This window comes from Miscanthus floridulus, chromosome 7 (genome assembly GCF_019320115.1).
Source record: "Miscanthus floridulus cultivar M001 chromosome 7, ASM1932011v1, whole genome shotgun sequence".
NCBI classification, from domain to species: Eukaryota; Viridiplantae; Streptophyta; class Magnoliopsida; order Poales; family Poaceae; genus Miscanthus; species Miscanthus floridulus.
In genome coordinates this window covers 72,298,396-72,319,250 of record NC_089586.1, presented here as the reverse complement: position 1 = coordinate 72,319,250, position 20,855 = coordinate 72,298,396, and the positions used below count along the sequence as shown (strand labels likewise).

At 52.7% G+C, this 20,855-nt stretch overlaps 1 protein-coding gene across 1 annotated transcript in view; it reads left to right on the top strand.

Moving 5' to 3' along the window:
• Window positions 1-6,823: 6,823 nt before the first annotated feature.
• LOC136465648 (uncharacterized) overlaps window positions 6,824-20,855 on the top strand; it is a 109,966-nt gene continuing 95,934 nt past the window's right edge. The window contains exons 1-3 of the mRNA XM_066464301.1: window positions 6,824-6,993; window positions 7,128-7,542; window positions 7,900-8,211. Coding sequence (XP_066320398.1) covers window positions 6,824-6,993; window positions 7,128-7,542; window positions 7,900-8,211 — 897 coding nt within the window. The remainder of the gene's footprint in view (window positions 6,994-7,127; window positions 7,543-7,899; window positions 8,212-20,855) is intronic.

The window sequence follows — 20,855 nt, the reverse complement described above, 5'->3', positions numbered from 1 at the left end:
TTTGGCAAGTTCATGGTGAAGAAGGGCTATCGTGCTAGAAGAAAGAAGTCTTCATTCAAGAACAAAGAAGAGTCAAGAAGGTGCTTCAAGTGTGGAAGCAAAGATCATCTTGTTGCTCAATGCCCATACAATAGTGACAATGATGATGACAACAAGAAGAACAAGAAGGACAAGAAGGAAAAGAAAGAGAAGAAGGACAAGATGGCCTTCAAGAAGAAGAAGGGTGGTTCATATGTAGTCACTTGGGATAGTGATGCTTCCTCAAGTGATGATGATGATGATGATAGTGATGATCACAAGACCACCAAGAAGAAGGTTCTTGCTAGCATTGCCATCAATGAGAAGCCTTCTCTCTTCGAATCTTCATCATGCTTCATGGCTAAGGCCACTAGGGTACAATCTTGTGATGATGAAAGTGATGAAGAACATGTTGATGATAATGAACATGAAAATGAAAATGATAGTGATAGTGATGATGATGAACCTACTAAGGACGAACTCTTTGACATGCTAGAAGATGCTAAAGAACACTTTGACATTAAGAGAAGGGAATGCAAGAGCTTGAATAAGGAGGTAAAAGCCCTTAAGCAAGCCCTTGATGGGCTCAAAGTAGCTCATGAGAAGCTAGAGGTAGCCCATGAAAAGCTTGGCAAGGCTCACAAAAAGCTTGAAAAAGCTCATTCCACTTTGCTTAATGAACAAGATAAAAAGAAGCATGCTGAAACTTGTGATGTAGGTGTAACTTGTGATTTAATTGTTACATCACTATCTATGCCTATCATTGTTGCTACTACTAACCCTTCTTATAGCACTTCCACTTCTATCTCATCTAGTAGTGATGGTCTCACTTGTGATGCCTCACTAGTGGTTGAGAATGAGAACCTCAAGAAGGAGGTCACTAAGCTCACTCACAACCTAGCTAAGGCTTATGGTGGTGAGGACCACTTGCTTATGTGCTTGGGTAGCCAAAGAGCTTCTCTCTACAAAAAGGGATTGGGCTATACCCCCAAGAAAGGCAAGGCGGCCTTTGCTCCTCACAAGACATGTTTTGTGAAGAACAATGGTCGGTTTTGCACTAGTTGCAAGCAAGTTGGTCATAAAGAGCATGAATGCACCAACAAAAGCAAAAATGCTAATGTATCCTCTATTAAGCTTAATTCTTCCTATATGCTTGTTGAGGGTCCAAATGGTGTGAAGGCTAAGTTCATTGGAAAACCATGGATGGGCTTAAAGAAGAAAGCTATTTGGGTGCCAAAGAGTTTGGTTACTAACCTTCAAGAACCCAAGCAAGTTTGGGTACCTAAAAAGAATTGATCTTCTTTTGTAGGTCAATTATAAAGCCGGAGGAAGGCATTGGGTTCTTGATAGTGGGTGCACTCAACACATGATTGGTGATGCAAGAATATTCAACTCAATCAACACCAATGGCAATGATGGTTATGATAGTATCACATTTGGTGATAATGGCAAAGGCAAGGTCAAAGGGCTTGGTAAGATTGCAATATCCAATGACTTGAGCATATCCAATGTGTTGCTAGTAGAGAGCTTGAACTTCAATTTGCTATCCATGGCTCAATTGTGTGATCTTGAATTCAAATGCATATTTAGAGTAGATGATGTAGAAATTATAAGTGTAGATGGCTCTAATTTGATCTTCAAAGGCTTTAGATATGAGAATCTATACTTGGTTGATTTCAATGCTAGTGAAGCTAGATTATCTACATGCTTGTTCACTAAGTCTAGCATGGGTTGGTTATGGCATAGAAGGCTTGGTCATGTTGGAATGAAACAATTGAATAGATTGATTAAGCATGACTTAGTTAAAGGCTTGAAAGATGTTGTGTTTGAAAAGGATAAGCTTTGTAGCTCTTGTCAAGCCAGCAAACAAGTTGGAAACACCCATCCTAAGAAAAGCATGATGAGCACTAGTAAAGTATTTGAGTTATTGCACATGAACTTGTTTGGGCCAACACAATACACTAGCATTGGTGGAAACAAATATGGATTTGTGATAGTGGATGACTACACTAGATATACTTAGGTATTCTTTCTAGTGGACAAAAGTGATGTGTTTGCAACATTCAAATCATTTGTCAAGGGCATTCACAATGAGTTTGAAACAACCATCAAGAGAGTTAGGAGTGACAATGGTAGTGAATTCAAGAACACTAGAATTGATGAGTTGTGTGATGAATTTGGAATTAGACATCAATTCTCAGCCAAGTACACTCCACAATCAAATGGCCTTGTTGAGAGGAAAAATAGAACACTTGTTGATATGGCAAGGTCTATGCTTAGTGAGTACAATGTGAGTCAATCTTTTTGGGCCAAAGCTATCAACACGGCTTGCTATTGTAGCAACCGCCTCTATTGTCACCGATTGAAAGAGAAGACACCTTATGAGCTCTTGAATGGTAGAAAGCCCAACATTGCATATTTTCAGGTCTTTGGTTGCAAATGCTATATCTTGAAGAAAGGCACTAGATTGGGCAAGTTTGACAAGAAATGTGATGAAGGATTCCTACTTGGCTATTCCACCTCAAGCAAAGCATATAGAGTTTGGAATTTGGATAGTGGTACTCTTGATGAAGTTCATGATGTTGAATTTGATGAAACCAAGGTTCACAAGAAGAGAATGAGAACTTGGAAGATGTTAGAGGCATTCAACTTTCAAATGCCATGAAGAACATGGATATTGGTGAATTGAGGCCTAGGCAAGTGATTGATGATGAAGATGATCTAGTGCAAGTGCTCTCTAACTCAAATGTGCAAGATGATACAAATCAAGCTAGTACAAGTGACTCTCATGATATCAATCAAGATCAAGTGGCTAGTGCATCATCTCAACCTAATGATCTAGCAAGGGCAAGCAATCAAATTCCAATCCTCCAACCAACAAGTATTGCAAGAGATCATCCTTTGGACACTATAATTAGAGATATTTCAAGAGGTGTACAAACAAAATCAAGATTGGCATCATTTTGTGAACACTTCTCATTTGTGTCATCCATTGAACCAAAGAAGATAGATGAAGCTTTGAAGGATGTTGATTGGGTGAATGCTATGCATGAAGAATTGAATAACTTCACAAGAAATCAAGTATGAGAGTTGGTAGAAAGACCAAAGGGACACAATGTGATTAGAACCAAATGGGTCTTTAGAAACAAGCAAGATCAAGATGGGATAGTAGTAATGTCGGTGTTTCGTACAAGCACCGGCAAGTGAATTTATAGTAATGCGCGTTAGGCTCGGATGGTGCGCTAAAGGACATAGAATTTATACTAGTTCGGGCGGAACGTCCCTACGTCCAGTTTGTTGCTGCTTGTGTTATTAGCACCGTGAATGGTCTGTAGTAAGGGATACAAACTGCTGAGAGAGGGACTGGTCCCAAGTCTCTGATCGAAGGATTGGAAGGTAGTCAAGAGCTTCGTAGCTGCTTGAATGTGTGTATGAGTGCGTACTATTGTTTTTCCGTCCCTTTGATGGAGGATGCGCCTCCCCTTTTATAGATGAAGGGGCTGGCTTTACAAAGGTGAGGACTCCAGGATGCGTATTCTACTTAGGCTTGTGGCTTACGTCTATCCGATCAGGTCCTTCATCCTGATGAGTGCGAAGGAAGATAAGTGCTTACGATATTGTCGATGTCTCTGTAGGATGTCTGATTAGTCATAGCATGCTGCCCCCAGGGTATGGGTTGTAGTACAGTGGTTTTGACTTAGGAGCCTCCCCCCAGCCTTGCTCCACACGCCTTCTGGTTCCCATGATTCTTGTTGGGAGAATTCGGGGTCGGGGTCCAGTGTAGCGCCGTGGCCAAGGCTCTCTGACTGGGGGGGCCTAAGGGGTCGGGAAGAGGGCCCCCTGCTCCCTCGGGTCCACAGCGCGGTGACGGAGTATCCATCGTTCGTGGAGATAGCAAATCCATTCTTGGAGCGTAGCGGTTGTCGTATATCTTCGTTGGGTTCCGTGTCCCAGAGCTGAAGGCGGCGCCTACAACTCTACAGAGTGAGGTGCACGCACCTGTAATACCTTTTGGGCTCTGCGGCGCCCGGAAGGGTCTAAAGCATCAGTCTTGTCGTTCCCTGGCAGTTCTTTTCCTGTCAGGGCGCAGGGTATGGTCGTTGGAGCCATGGTTGACCCGAACCTCTTGTCTCGTCTTGTACCCATCATTATGAGGGATAGATATCGATCAGGGCGAGGCTCGTTCTGGGCCATCGGGTGAGACGGAGGCCAATCCCTATCTCTTGGGCGAGACTAACCCTATCCCTCCGGGGTCGGGCGAGGCGGAATCTATCCCTTAGCCTTTGGGCGAGACCGAGCCCGCCCTATAGGCGTCGGGCGAGATGGAGATTAGCCTTGAGCCTTTGGGGCGAGGCAGGGTTATCCCACAAAGGCGTCGGGTGAGGCTGACCCCACCCCTCCGGGATCGGGCGAGACGGAACTCATCCCTCAGCCCTCGGGCGAGACCGAGCCCGCCCTCAAGGCGTCGGGTGAGACGGAGTTTATCCCTCGGCCCTCGGGCGAGACCGAGCCCGTCCCAAAGGTGTTGGGCGAGGCAGAACCGAACTCCTGTCACTCGAACAAGGGATGACATGGCGCCCTTATGCGTCCAGAAGTTTTTTACATTTGGTGGTTATTGGTTCCACCTCCTGGGGTACCCTGGTATTAGGTCCCCGACAGTAGCCCCCGAGACTCCAGGTGATTCGGGTAGAACCGCCTGGAGGGTGTTTTTTTTTTGATTTCGTTGAAGCTAATTTGCCGGAGGGTGCGCGCGAGCGCACCCGATGGGTGTAGCCCCCGAGCCCCCAGGTGACTCAAGTAGAGTCGCCCGGGGGTTTGTATCGGCCCCTTCGCGGGTAAGGCTGAAGGACTTAGTTTTACATCAACTGGGTGTTTCTGCCCTTGATGGCGGATCGTTTGCGGATTCCTTCTTAGTTGGGCCGGCCGGTGAGTCTCTGGGCCCTAGGTGGGCCAAAGAGAAAAGAACAGGCCTTTGTGGCTTGCGCTTCCCTGGTGGGTAGGGAGTCCGGATTTGTTTGGGGAAGGCGAACCGTCCGCCGAGATTTTTGGGGTGAGAGGATAGGGACTGCGGACGCGTGTCCCGCGATGTGATGCGGGGGCGCGCGTGGCAGGCCCGGAGATCGAGGCGGACGGTTGCCCTTCTCGTGTCCGTCGCCCCCTATAAAACCGCGGGGTTCGCCCCCAGGGTCCCGTATTTCGCTCCCCTTCCTTTGCGTTCTGAGACATCCACCGCCAATCTTCCCAGCCCCTCACGCCCGCATCGCCACCATCGACCGGCCTACGTTCGTGTTCCAGCCGCCATTAAGCTCGCGCCTGCCCTTCCCCCCTACTGCCTCAATGGAGTTGTGGGGCAGATCAAGCATCTCTTCCCGGCGTCTGGAGGGCCTCGTCCGTCGTGGCCTTCTCCGCCCACAATCCACCGTCCAGGAGTGGTTGCTTCCTGGCGACGAGGGTGAGCCGGTGCCGCCTGAAGGGTATGTCGTCTCTTTTGCCCTCTTCCATGAGCGGGGATTCGGGGTACCCGCGCATAGATTCCTTCGGGGGCTATTAGATTACTATGAGGTAGAGCTGCAGCATCTAACTCCCAATGGGATACAGCATATGGCAGCGTTTGTTGCCCTGTGCGAGGGTTTCCTAGGGATCGATCCCCATTTTGATCTGTGGCAGTATTTCTTTAGCGTTAGTCTGTCGAAGAGGAAGATTGGGGGGAAAGAAGTAGACGCGCCAATGGGGTGTGCCAGCATTCACCTGCGCCATACCCGGTCGAAGGGTTACCCATACATGCGTCTGGCCACATCCAACAAGGGATGGCATTCGCAGTGGTTTTATGTTAGGGATGATGCGAGTGCCCCCCTACCGAAGTACACCGGACGTCTTATTGTGGATGCTCCGGCGTCATGGGGCTAGGGCATCTAGGCTAAAGACAAGAAGCACATCTCCGACCTTCTCTCTGCCCTCCATGCCCTGAAGGGTCGGGGTGTAAAGGGGTCGGGGATTACCGGTGCCTACCACGCGAGGAGGGTGGCGCCACTGATGGCGCGTGTGCTTCCCCTGCATCGGATGATGCCAGGGATATCGTTCGAGGGAATAGTGCTCGTTGACGAGGCGCTCCCTTATTTGGAAGTGGCGCAGCGTGTCAAGGAGGCGACGGAGCCGACGAAGGACTCTGCCGGCATGGTCCTTGACATCGTGTATTCGGTGCCCGGGCATCCCCCAATGCGGCCGGAGCCTGGGTTCTTCGAATTCGTAAGCCCTCTTCTCCTGCACTCCTTTCTTTCTCCTGAATCTCCCTTTTTTAATACTTGCTTTTGTGATGTTGGGGCTAGCCGAGGGGGCTAGTCTTCAAGGATAGTCCGGCTCCACTGCCGAAGGACAGGGCTATGGCGGCGGCAAATTGACTCGCGGCCGAGCAGGACAAGAAAGCAAAGGAGGAGATGAAGAAGGCGAAATGGCTGAAGCAGGAGGCACGGGACCGGGGAGAGGACGTGAGCAGTGAGGATGATGACGATGATGATGATGACGACGACGATGATGAGGTAGCTGTCGACGTGGATTGGGGCGTCCTGGAGGATGAGGAAACACTGACAAGTGGCCACCCACCCGTGCAGGGGCCCTTCGCTTTTCACGCAGAGGGAAGTGAATCAATGAGGTCAGTGGAGGCCGGCGAGTCCGCCGCTTCGCACGGCGTGCCGGCCGAGGATCGGTGGATGGGGACGCCGGGCTTGCTGTCGCCGACCCTGAGGCGATCGTGGAGGGGGGTGGTACTGGAGCGGCGCCCGGCTTTGGTGCCGCGCCTCGTGATGTGATGGAGGGGAGCAGCTCCGGTGCTGCGCCTCGTGAGACGAGGGAGGGGGACGGCTCCGGTGCCGCGCCCGACAAGACGATGGGGGGGAGCGACTCCGGCGCCGCGCCCGACGAGATGAACCCCCCTGCCCCGGAGCAGGGGGCAGGCATGAAACGGTCCCGCCCGGACGAGTCAGGGCAGGGGTCTGGGGATCCGTCCCCAAAACGCTTCCGCCGGCCGAGGACGTCAACGTAAGCTCTTGACTCCTCTGTTTTCTTCTCTTTTTCATTTTTATTTTGACTTAACGGTTATTACCTTTGTGTAGGTTCTTGCGGACGGGTCACCCCCTGGGGCTGGCGCCCAAGAAGAGTCTCACCCTTCAAGCGGGACAGACAGCGTCGCCTGGAGTTACCCCTATTTCGGGCAGGGGTGGTGCCGACGTTGGGGCCGCGTTGGCCGAACCGACGGCGTCCATGGTGGCTCCCACGCCCGCGGAGGCTACTGAGCGAGCGGCTTCTTCCGTGGCGGGCATGGAAGAGCTGGCCGAGGACCGTATGCCACCGGTGATCGTGACTGCGCCGAGCCAAGATCAGCCAGGCGCGGTCGTGGTGGCACCCGAGGGCATGGTGCAATCCGCGCCGCCAGGTGCCCATGTGGATCCGCCCGTGGCGCCCGAAGCGGTCCAGACGGAGGAGGGTGCAGCCGGAGGGTCCTTGGGTGCAGCAGTGGTGCCACACAGGGTCAGGAGGGAGCTGCCACCGGCCCCTTTGTCGGGAGGAAGCCGCTCCCCTGCGCGGGGGGAGTCGCCGCTCCAGTGGATGGCTGCTCAGGACCTGACATCGGCTCTTTTCTCGCTCGATGATCATTCCAAGAGTATGGAGCGAGAGGGTCTTGACATCGGGATTTCGACCATGCTGAACGCCCTAGACCAGGCCAGAGGAGCCCTCCGTGAGATCGTTATCCCTACCTCTCAGGTATTTTCTGGACTTTCTTTTTTCTTTCTTCGTGTGTTTGTGGGTTCTCGCATTTCTGATATCAGTCTTCTTTAGATTCTTGTTGCTCATAGCTGGAAAAAATCCCAATTCCTCCGCGAGCAGAAGGCGGAGCGGGATCGCCTCTCTGAGGAGGCCCGGCTGCGAGCAAACATGGCCACCCAGCTTGCCATCATCCAGGAGCGGGAGGCCCAGGCGCGTCAGGATGTGGAGGAGGCACACGGGATGTTCGAGGACCTGTCGGCGAGGTCTAAGCTGGATGGAGAGGAGATTGCCAAACTCCAAAAAGAGCGAGACGAGCTGCTGCAGAGGAATGCCGCGGCCATTGAGAAGGCTGGCGAAATCCTGAATGAGCTGGAGATGGAGCGGGACCTCCGGCAGAAGGCCGAGAGTAGGGCCACAGCCCTCCAGCAGAAGGTGGACGAGGACGTCGAGGTGGTCCGCTCTCTCTGGGCGGAGCTTGATGACGCGGTGAAAGGAAAGTTGAGTGCCAAGAACGTCGCCACCAAGCTGGAGAAAGAGGCTGCCTATACGTGCAGGGCCCTTCAGGCAGAGAGCGATGAGCATGATCTTCTACAAGCTGCGGTCGGGGTGGTCCTTAATGCCCTAAATGTGACGGAGCCTGTGGAGACCAGCCCGCTCGCGGCTCGTGTCGGAGGTATCACGGCTCGGGTGGGCCAACTTGAGGAGAGTGCCTTTCACGCCGGGATTACCTAGGCCTTCACCGTCGCCCACGCCCATTATGAGAAGGAAATAAACCTGAGGGTGATGAGCGAAGGCTTTCCGTCCACCTACGAGGATGAAGAGCTGGAGGAAATGGAGAAGATGGTCGCTCCCCTTGCGAAGAACCTGGCAGACAGTCTGAAAGAAATGGTTCTCCCTTCGCGGGAGTAATTAGTCGAACAATTTTGAGAATAGCTTATATGTAATATGTGGACAAGTGTCGGTATTTTTCGAGTCTGGACGCCTTTCGTGCTTTTGCGTCTTAATTTCGTTTTGTTTGATTTTTTGCGATTTGATTTTTTACGGTCTTACCAATATGTTCCCCTGAATTATGCCGCTGATTATAATGTGAGGAGATTGAGGAGGTAGCCGTACCTTAACAGCCCCCGAGTAAGGTCCGACCCCCGCACCTGCCTGGGGTCGGGTGTTACTGGAGACCGGAATCGTGGTTTTGGTGACAATGGATGTCCTCGCAATAATCCCTACCCTGCCTTCCAACAGAAATCCCAACTGGGGACTCTATGGGCTCGGCAAGGTGGGGCCTTTGCCCCTGCATTGTTTGGCCCGAGCCCTCGAGCCTTGTTAGGGTCTGATGGGGGTCGGCCGTTATTTGCGTGTTACCTCGTCCTCGGTTTTCGCAATCGGAGGGGCTGAGTGAACGACACTTGCCTCGACGGCTTGAGTACCGCGCTCAACGAGCTCGCTAACGGGTACGTTCGTGTGGAATCCGGGTCCATCATTTGCTGATGGGATCGGCAGAGCCCTCTGGTGGCACTCCACAACTTCTTAACCCGCCTCTCGGCAGATGCCTGAGTCGTTCGATAAGCTCAGGGGGCCCGATGGCCTCTCCTCGATGGAGATTCTATGGGTTTGGCTCGAGGTTAGAATCGAACGAGAGAAGGTCGAGACGTCCCGGTTCGCTTCTGAGCGAGATCGGGCAAGGCCGCTGGGGCTTGTCTTGGTTATCTCTCCCTGGCCCTGTTCGGCGTGAGGCGGCCTCGAGCCCTTCGCGGGCCGACCTTCGAACCTCAGCCTGTGGTTGCCTATATCGGATAAGGCGACAGCCATTTCGTGATGCGACACGAATCATTGGGATGCAATTTTTTGCATATGAAATGTTTTGAATGCAAGATTTAATTGAAAATAAAAGCGGTAATGTTACCTTGGTGGTATGAGTGGCGGAAAAGCTCCTACCAGATGGGTTCGGGCCCTGACGTTTGTGACGAGGTTGGAAAAACCTGCGTAAGAATTGCTATTCTTTGTTTTTGTGTCTCGGTGACGATCCGAGCTGTTCGATTAACTTGGGCAACCTGACAGCTGTAGGCGGATCCCTCCGATCCCTTCTTTGGGAAAGGCGGACGTCGAAACTAGAGACGCGAGAGGCGTTTGAGCGTGATTTTTCTGGTGAACAGAAACATCGTAGCTCTCGGGGCGTAGAGTTTGCTAGTTCGTCCAGTTTTACTCAAAGCTTTGTGCCTATATATCGCGCCCTTAGTTTCAAGCGTACGGAGGGGTCGGGTGAAGAGGATGTCTGGATTGGTAGTCATCCTCGATAGCCCCCGAGTGATGTTCGCGCCCCTGCTATTTGACGGGGTCGGAATCTTGCGAACAAATTTTAACGCACAAAATGTGAAAGCTGAGAGGCTTATCTTTCTTTGGTCGTTCGTTCGTCGTGTCTTCTGGGCCGAACGGTCGACCCAGGAGATCTGAAGGGTCCCGTCATCAAGTCATCCGTGGTCCTTTCGCCTTTCCTTAGTTACTGCGCCTCCTCTTTAAATAGGGAGGGGGAGAGGAGTTCTCATCCCACCTCCCCTTCTGCCTCCGAGCCGCTATCTCTCCTTCTTCTTCCTTTCCGCCAAACGCATTCGTGCGTCGCGGTGGTTCCTGAGTGAGGAAGAGTAATGCCAGAGAGAGATAGAGAACTTACAACCTTGCTCGTGAGTCTGGTGCGTGATGTCGAGCCGGAGGTTATCCAACGTAGATGAGATGGTACGCGCGGCCCTTGGTGAGGAGTCGCTGCTGCTGAAGGAGAAAAGGCGTCGGTGGGCGTCGTACATTGTTGACTACGCCGTCGTTCGCTGCGCTCCTCCCTTGGCAGGAGGCGTTTCCTGCCCCTACGCCATTGTCAGGGTTATGGCTGGGGATGATGGCGTAGTCCCCAGACGCCATGACGGTGGCGTTGCTGCCGGGGTTGCGGCTGACGACGATGGCGTAGTCCCCGGACGCTCCGGCGGAGGCGTCATAGATGGTGGCGCCTTCGAGGATCCAGCGAAGATGTCGCCGATGGAGAGCGTGGTACGGCGCCCACAGTAGACGAGCTGGCCCGTGTACATGCCCTTGACGTCGCCGATGGAGAGCGTGGCACGGCGGCCGCAGTGGACGAACTGGCCCGTGTACATGCCCTCGACGTCGCCGATGGAGAGCGTGGCACGGCGGCCGCAGTGGACGAACTGGCCCATGTACATGCCCTCGACGTCGCCGATGGAGAGCGTGGTGCGGCGATCGTAGTAGCACTTGTGGTAGAGCTGAGCCGAGACTGTAATGAAATAACATTGTGGGGAAGCCCCCGAGTAAACAGTCTTCGGAGTATATTGTTCCTTTTTTGTAATGACATCGCTTTGTAAGTGGTGAATTCGTGCAAAAAATGAACAAAATTACATCCTTTGCTTGTGGCAAGTCATTTTAGCGCTTTCCAACTCTTCTCATGGTCTAAGTCATAGGAAGCTAGGAACGTGGGCAAACTAATTCTGATTGAACTGGTGAGCAAAGAGGTTGCAGCCGCTGGGGCGTGGGTGTCTCGCAGTCCTACCAGTTGTATTCAGAATTGGTTCCCATGGTCTTAGCCCTCGAGACTCATTTACGAGGCGAATGGAAAACTTATAGAATGTTTGTAAGTATAACATAGGGATTTTTTGCAATCGCGATACTTGTATTACACATAACATATGTTACGATCACATGCCAGCCCCCGAGTGAGGTCTGACCCCTCGCGATTTGTAGGGGTCAGAAATCACTAAGGATCGGGGTTCTGTTAAGACAAAAACTGATAAAGAAAAGTGTAAGATTATTTTAAGGATAGAAACGACGTAGCTGCTCAATGTTCCAGGCGTTGGTGAAGACCTCTCCTTTGATGGTTTTCAACCGGTAGGCGCCTGGGCGAAGTATTTCCGCGACGATGTAGGGCCCTTCCCAGGGCGGGGAGAGTTTGTGGCGATCCTTGTTGCTCTGCACAAGGCGGAGGACGAGGTCTCCGACGTTGAAGGCTCGACCCCGCACCCGTCGGCTGTGGTACCGCCGTAACGCTTGTTGGTACTTGGCTGAACGGAGGAGGGCGATGTCGCGGGCCTCATCCAGCTGGTCCATGGCGTCTTGGTGAGATGCCTCGGCTCCCTGTTCGTCATATGCTCTGATTCTTGGCGCTCCATAGTCAAGGTCCGTCGGGAGAACGACCTCGGAGCCGTAGATCATGAAAAAGGGTGTGTAGCCGGTGGCCCGGCTAGGAGTCATCCTTAGGCTCCAGAGCACAGCCGGGAGCTCAGCGAGCCAACGCGCGCCGAATTTGTTCAACCGGTTGAAAATTCTGGTTTTGAGGCCTTGAAGGAGCATGCCGTTTGCACGCTCGACCTGTCCGTTCGTCCGGGGGTGCGCGACGGCTGCCCAATCGATTCGGATGTGTTGTTCGTCACAGAAATGAACAAATTTCCTACAGGTGAACTGCGTGCCGTTGTCTGTGATGATGGAGTTTGGTACTCCAAAGCGATGGATGATGTCGAGAAAGAACAGCACAGCTTGCTCGGATTTGATTGTGGATATTGGCCGAGCTTCAATCCATTTTGTGAACTTGTCTATGGTGACAAGCAGGTGGGTAAAGCCTCCGGGTGCTTTTTTAAGTGGCCCAACCAGGTCAAGCCCCCAGACCGCGAAGGGCCACGTGATGGGGATCATCTGGAGAGCCTGGGCGGGGAGGTGTGTTTGCCGAGCATAGTATTGGCACCCTTCGCAGGTGCGTACAATTTGCTCGGCATCGGCTACTGCGGTGGGCCAATAGAAACCCTATCGGAATGCCTTCCCAACCAAGGTTCTTGGTGCGGCATGGTGTCCGCATGCCCCTCCGTGGATGTCGCTCAGTAGGAGTTTTCCCTGTTCGTTAGGGATGCAAAGTTGCAGAATTCCAATGTGACTTCATTTGTAGGGTTCGCCCTCTACAAGAACGAAGGATTTGGCGCGTCGTGCGAGCCGTCGGGCTTCTGTTTTGTCGGTTGGTAGAACGTCGTGGAGGAGATAGTCGATGTAAAGCGTTCTCCAGTCAGTGGGAGGATCGGACTCCATTGCTGGGTCTTCTTCAAGCTCCATGACCTCGGGGTCGGGAGGAACAGTTGGTGGATCGGCCTTGGGGGTCGGACTAGAAGGGCCATCGTCGGCCTGTTCCGACCCCGCGTAGCGTACCGAGGGCTTGTGTTGATCACTGGCAAAGACGCCTATTGGAACTGGCTCTCGGCTGGATGCCGCTTTTGCGAGTGTGTCGGCCGCTTCGTTGAGGCGCCTGGGGATATGATTGAGTTCGAGGCCGTCGAATTTGTCCTCCAGACGTCGGACCTCTTGACAGTATGCCTCCATCTTGGTATCATAGCAGCCTGACTCTTTCATGACCTGGTTGACGACCAGCTAAGAGTTGCCCCTGACGTCAAGGCGTCGGATGCCCAGCTCGATGGCGATTCGTAGGCCGTTGATGAGCGCTTCGTATTCTGTAGTATTGTTTGATGAGGGAAAATGAAGTCGAACCATGTACCTCATGTGGACCCCGAGGGGGGATACAAAGACTAGTCCTACTCCGGCGCCCTTCTTCATCAGCGATCCGTCGAAGTACATTATCCAGTACTCTTGATCGACGGCTGCTGGTGGCATCTGGACCTCGGTCCACTCCGCGATGATGTCAGTCAGTGCCTGAGATTTGATCGCCGTTCGGGGGACATAAGAGATGCCCTGATCCATCAGCTCGAGCACCCACTTTGCGGTTCTTCCCGTAGCATCATGGCTACGAACGACCTCGCCGAGGGGGAACGACGTCACTACTGTCACAGGGTGTGACTCGAAGTAGTGGCGTAGCTTCCTTTTGGTGATGAGGACAGTGTAGAGGAGTTTCTGGATCTGGGAGTAGCGGGTTTTGGAGTCGGATAACACCTCACTGATGAAATATACAGGGCGCTGTACCTTGAAGGCGTGCCCCTCTTCTTCTCGCTCTACTATTAAGGCGGAGCTAACCACTTGGGTGGTGGCCGAGATATATAATAGGAGAGATTCTCCATCGCATGGAGGAACTAGGACCGGCGGCTTAGTTAAAAATCGTTTAACCATGTCAAGTGCTTCCTGAGCCTCGGCTGTCCACTCGAAGCGGTCAGTTTTCTTCAGGAGTCGATAAAGGGGGAGTCCTCGTTCGCCGAGGCGTGAAATGAATCGACTGAGAGCGGCAAGGCACCCGGTGATCCGCTGAACCCCCTTTATGTTTTGGATCGGGCCCATCCTCGTGATGGCTGATATCTTCTCTGGGTTGGCTTCGATGCCACGCTCGGAGACAATAAAGCCGAGCAGCATGCCCCTCGGGACCCCGAAAACACATTTTTTGGGATTAAGCTTGATGCCGTTCGCCCGGAGTTTCGCAAAGGTACGTTCAAGGTCGGCGACAAGGTGGTCAGCTCGCTTGGATTTGACTACGATGTCGTCGACATAGGCCTCAACGGTTCGCCCGATGAGATCTCCGAAGCAACTAAGCATACAGCGCTGGTACGTTGCCCCAGCGTTCTTCAAACCAAACGGCATTGAAACGTAGCAAAATGATCCGAAGGGCGTGATAAAAGATGTCGCGAGCTGGTCGGACTCTCTCATCACGATCTGATGGTAGCCTGAGTATGCGTCCAGGAAACAGAGGGTTTCGCACCCCGAGGTGGAATCGACTATTTGGTCTATTCGTGGCAAAGGAAATGGATCCTTTGGACACGCTTTGTTGAGGCCAGTATAATCAACACACATTCTCCATTTCCCGCTCTTTTTCCGAACAAGTACAGGGTTTGCTAACCACTCTGGGTGGTATACTTCCTTGATGAATCCTGCGGCTAGTAGTTTGGCTATCTCCTCGCCGATGGCCCTGCGTTTCTCCTCGTTGAAGTGGCGCAGGCGTTGTTTCACCGGCTTGGAGCCCGGGAGGATTTGGAGAGTATGCTCGGCGACCTCCCTCGGGATGCCCGGCATATCCGAGGGTTTCCACGTAAAGATGTCCTTGTTGGCGCGGAGGAAGTCGATGAGCGCGCTTTCCTATGCGGAGGAGAGCGCGGTCCCGATTCGGACTTTTTTGCCCTTGGAGCTACTAGGATCCAAGAGCACGTCCCTAGAGCCCTCTGCCGATTCGAACGATCCGGACGACTTCTTTGCGTCGGGTGTCCCTTCAATGACCTCCTCCCTATGGGTGGCGAGCTCTTCGGATGCGATGACTGCGGATGCGTGTCCGTAGCATTCGACCTCGCACTCGTAAGCGCGCTGGAAGGAGGTGCCGATGGTGATGACCCCACGGGGGCCCGTCATCTTCAGTTTTAGGTACGTGTAATTGGGTACGGCCATGAACTTCGCGTAACATGGTCGCCCCAGAATGGCGTGGAAGGTCCCCGGGAACCCCACTACATCGAAGGTGAGGGTCTCAGTCCGGTAATTGGATTGATCCCCAAAAGTGATGGGTAGGTCAATCTGTCCTAGCGGCACGGCTTGCCTTCCTGGCACGACGCCATGGAAAGGTGCTCGGATGGGGCGGAGGCACGTTCGGTCGACGCCCATCTTGTCGAGCGTCTTGGCATACATGATGTTGAGGCCGCTGCCCCCATCCATCAGTACCTTGGTGAGCCGCTTTGGACCGACGATCGGGTCGACGACAAGCGGATACCTTCCCGGGTGTGGGATGGTATCCGGATGGTCGGTCCGGTCGAAGGTTATGGCGGATTCCGACCACCGGAGATAAGCTGGCATAGCCGGTCCAGCGGTATAGACCTCTCGACGTGCGACTTTCTGGCGGCGCCTGGAGTCATAGGCCGTTGATCCTCCAAAGATCATGAGGGCACCGGTCGGAGTTGGGAAGGTGTCGTCCTTCTCCTCCATGTCGTTAGTGGTGGGAACAGGCTCCTTCCCCTGCTCCTCCTTGTTCAGACCCCCGGCCAAGTATTTGCGCATAAGGTCGCATTCCTTGTATAGGTGCTTAGCTGGGAAGGCGTGGTTTGGGCATGGCCCCTCGAGCATTTTCTCGAAGTGGTTCGGAGTGCCCTCCGCGGGCTTCCGGCCACCTTTGCGGTCGGCAGCGGCCGCGAGCGAGTTGTCGCGCCGTTGCTTCTTATTTTTCCCTTTGGCGGGACGGTTGGAGGCGCCTTCGCTGGCGTCCTCGTCCCGCCTAGTTTTTCCGTCGGTGCGATCAAAGATGGCCCCGACTGCCTCTTCTCCAGAGGCGTGACTAGTGGCGATGTCCAGGAGTTCCTTGGTAGTTCGCGGGCCCCTGCGTCCTAGCTTGTGGACTAGGGATTCGCAGGTCGTTCCGAATAGAAAGGCTCCTATTACGTCGGCGTCGGCGACGTTCGGGAGCTCATTGCACTGTCGGGAAAAGCGCCGGATGTACCCGCGGAGGGTTTCATCGGCTTTCTGACGGTAGTTCTTGAGGTCCCATGGGTTTCCAGGGCGTTTGTACGTGCCCTAGAAATTACCCACGAAGATCTCAGTCAGATCCGCCCAACTCTGAATAGCATTGGACGGTAGGTGCTCTAGCCACGCTCGTGCTGAGTCGGCCAGGAACAGCGGGAGATTGCGAATAATGAAATTATCATCACTCGCACCACCGGCTTGACATGCAAGCCGATAGTCTTCAAGCCAAAGCCCGGGATTTGTTTCGCCAGAATATTTAGGAATGTTCATAGGCGGTCGATACCTTAGAGGGAACGCAGCGTTGAGGATGTGCCGGCCAAAGGCCTGAGGGCCTGGCAGGACGGGGCTTGGGCTTCGGTCCTCGTTGCTGTCGTAGCGCCCGCCACGTCAGGGATGATAGCCGCGGCGCGCTGCTTCTCCCTCGTCGCTGTGGGCATGTCTCCGAGCGTCGATGATGCTACGTACGTCGCGGCCACGGCCGAGGCGTTGATGTACAGGGACAACGGAGGGCTGCCCACCGGCTGGCGGTGTTTGGTGTACGGATGCGTCCTTGGTGGGACGCACTGAAGGCGCGCGCTGGCTGGTGTCGGGTTCGTGTCGTCGAGACAATGAACTTTCCGCCTGCTGCGCGGCTGCGCGCTCGAGCAACGTGCGAATCTCCCGATAAGCACGTCGATCCTCGGACGTCGCGGCCTCCGGGAGACCATGCAGCAAGGCGGTCGCTGCGGCGATGTTCTGGCTGGCTCGAGCAAAGTGAGGAAAGGCCCCATCGTCGGTGAGGATCCTTTGATGTACGGTGCGGGCTGTGGCGCGCGTGCGCCCCCCGTCTTTGCGGCGTTCAATCTCGCGATTGATGTCCGTGTATTCCTGTGCGAGCCCTTGCCCGGCCTCATCGATCTCTTGCTGACGAGCCCTTAGCTGCTCCATCCTCAGGTGAGATGGGGCTGTCCCCTCTTCCCTAGATCTGCTCTCAGGATTGTTTGTAGGGGTGGCCTCTTCCCTAGAGGCGCTTTCGACGTGACCCTCGAGGGTCTGCGTCATGTAGCATTCTTGGGAAGGGTGGTGGCTCCCCCTGCTGGAATCCGAGCTGGAGAGCGATACAGGCTCCTCATTGAGGAGCTCGTAGAGGGTCTTCGTATCCCGCTCAATCGCCCCCACGAACTCGATGTCTGTGGGTGGTTGAACCACACATAGCGCCAGAAGACGGCCAGCGGTTGCCGCAATGTTGCGGAGACCGAACAGAAATGCTATCGGGGCGCTCCATACGGACCCCTCCGAACACATGGTGGCGTTGTGAGAGGCCTTTTTGGGTGACGGGACTCTCCGGGAGTTGCCCGGTGGACCCTCAAGCCTGAGACGGCTGAGGTTGATGGAAGGGGGAGATCCGATGGCTGAGTGAGTCAGTGCCAGCTCTCCTTCTAGTGTGATGATGAAATCCAGGTCGCCGAAACGCACGTGTGCGCCCGAGGCCCAGGTGATTGCGTGGGTGGTCATCCGAGACCTGATTTGGAACGCGCAAAGCCCCCTACCTGGCGCGCCAACTGTCGGTGTTTCATACAAGCACCGGCAAATGAATTTATAGTAATGCGCGTTAGGCTCGGATGGTGCGCTAAAGGACACAGAATTTATACTGGTTCGGGCGGAACGTCCCTACGTCCAGTTTGTTGCTGCTTGTGTTATTAGCACCGTGAATGGTCTGTAGTAAGGGATACAAACTGCTGAGAGAGGGACTGGTCCCAAGTCTCTGATCGAAGGATTGGAAGGTAGTCAAGAGCTTCGTAGCTGCTTGAATGTGTGTATGAGTGCGTACTATTGTTTTTCCGTCCCTTTGATGGAGGATGCGCCTCCCCTTTTATAGATGAAGGGGCTGGCTTTACAAAGGTGAGGACTCTAGGATGCGTATTCTACTTAGGCTTGTGGCTTACGTCTATCCGATCAGGTCCTTCATCCTGATGAGTGCGAAGGAAGATAAGTGCTTACGATATTGTCGATGTCTCTGTAGGATGTCTGATTAGTCACAGCATGCTGCCCCCAGGGTATGGGTTGTAGTACAGTGGTTTTGACTTAAGAGCCTCCCCCCAGCCTTGCTCCACACGCCTTCTGGTTCCCATGATTCTTGTTGGGAGAATTCGGGGTCGGGGTCCGGTGTAGCGCCGTGGCCAAGGCTCTCTGACTGGGGGGACCTAAGGGGTCGGGAAGAGGGCCCTCTGCTCCCTCGGGTCCACAGCGTGGTGATGGAGTATCCGTCATTCGTGGAGATAGCAAATCCGTTCTTGGAGCGTAGCGGTTGTCGTATATCTTCGTTGGGTTCCGTGTCCCAGAGCTGAAGGCGGCGCCTACAACTCTACAGAGTGAGGTGCATGCACCTGTAATACCTTTTGGGCTCTGCGGCGCCTGGAAGGGTCTAAAGCATCAGTCCTGTTGTTCCCTGGCAGTTCTTTTCCTGTCAGGGCGCAGGGTATGGTCGTTGGAGCCATGGTTGACCCGAACCTCTTGTCTCGTCCTGTACCCATCATTATGAGGGATAGATATCGATCAGGGCGAGGCTCGTTCTGGGCCGTCGGGTGAGACGGAGGCCAATCCCTATCTCTTGGGCGAGACTAACCCTATCCCTCCAGGGTCGGGCGAGGCGGAATCTATCCCTTAGCCTTCGGGCGAGACCGAGCCCGCCCTATAGGCGTCGGGCGAGACGGAGATTAGCCTTGAGCCTTTGGGGCGAGGCAGGGTTATCCCACAAAGGCGTCGGGTGAGGCTGACCCCACCCCTCCGGGATCGGGCAAGACGGAACTCATCCCTCAGCCCTCGGGCGAGACCGAGCCCGTCCTCAAGGCGTCGGGCGAGACGGAGTTTATCCCTCGGCCCTCGGGCAAGACCGAGCCCGTCTCGAAGGTGTTGGGCGAGGCGGAACCGAACTCCTGTCACTCGAACAAGGGATGACATGGCGCCCTTATGCATCCAGAAGTTTTTTACATTTGGTGGTTATTGGTTCCACCTCCTAGGGTACCCTGGTATTAGGTCCCCGACAAGTAAGGAACAAAGCAAGATTGGTAGCACAAAGCTATACTCAAGTTGAAGGTCTTGACTTTGGAGAAACATATGCCCCGGTTGCTAGATTGGAAGCAATAAGAATCTTGCTAGCCTATGTTTGTGCTCACAACATCAAGCTCTATCAAATGGATGTTAAGAGTGCATTTCTTAATGGCTACATCAATGAAGAAGTATATGTTGAGCAACCTCCCGGTTTTGAAGATGATAAGAAGCCCAACCATGTATACAAGTTGAAGAAAGCTTTGTATGGTTTGAAGCAAGCACCTAGAGCATGGTATGAGAGATTGAGAGATTTCCTACTCTCTAAAGGGTTCACCATGGGCAAGGTTGACACCACTCTTTTCATCAAGAAGATTGGAAAAGATCTATTTGTATTGCAAATCTATGTTGATGACATCATATTTGGATCAACCAATCAAGAATTTTGTGATGAATTTGGAAAGATGATGGCTAATGAGTTTGAAATGTCCATGATTGGAGAATTGAGTTACTTCCTTAGTCTTCAAATCAAGCAATTGAAGAATGGTACATTTGTGAGTCAAGGCAAGTACATCAAGGACATGATCAAGAAGTTTGGCATGATTGATAGCAAAGTCATTAGCACACCAATGGAAACTAATGGCAACTTGGATAGTGATGCAAGTGGAAATATGGTGGATCAAAAGTTGTATCGGTCTATGATTGGAAGCCTACTCTATGTGACCACATCAAGGCCAGATGTCATGTTTAGTGTATGCATGTGTGCAAGATTTCAAGCCTCACCAAGAGAAAGTCATTTGAAGGCTACAAAGAGGATATTGAGGTACTTGAAGCATACACCAAATATTGGTTTGTGGTATCCCAAAGGAGCAAAGTTTGAGCTAGTTGGTTACTCCAACTCGGATTATGCGGGATGCAAGGTAGAAAGGAAGAGCACCTCAGGCACATGTCAATTGTTGGGAAGATCACTTGTTTCATGGTCATCAAAGAAGCAAAATAGTGTTGCATTATCAACCGCTGAAGCCAAATACAAATCCGCCGGTAGTTGTTGTGCACAAATACTTTGGATGAAGGCCACTTTGAGTGACTTTGGAATCAAGTTCAAGAAAGTGCCATTGCTATGTGACAATGAGAGTGCAATCAAGCTAACCAACAATCCGGTGCAACATGCAAGAACAAAGCACATTGATGTCCGCCACCATTTCATAAGAGATCACCAACAAAAAGGGAACATTTGCATTGAGAGTGTAGGAACCGAAGATCAACTTGCTGATATATTCACCAAGCCATTGGATGAGAAAAGGTTTTGCAAGCTAAGGAATGAGTTGAACATATTGGACTTCTCAAATATGTGTTGATGCACCCCACTCATATGACATGCCTCTCCTTCGATCAATCCAAGGTAAAAATTGATTGGCATGACATACATCCTTGTAAAGGACATGTTTAGTGCATCTAGTCATATTTTCAATTCTTTTAGAACCTTTCAAGTGGTTCTATTTTATTAGGCTCATTCATGGAAAACAAATGATTTTGATGTTTATATGGTATCACTATTGCTTCTATGTTTGTTTTGATCTAGTGATAGCATATGACATGTTTATGGGCTTGTAAACCTAGTGTTTAATCTAGAAAATGAA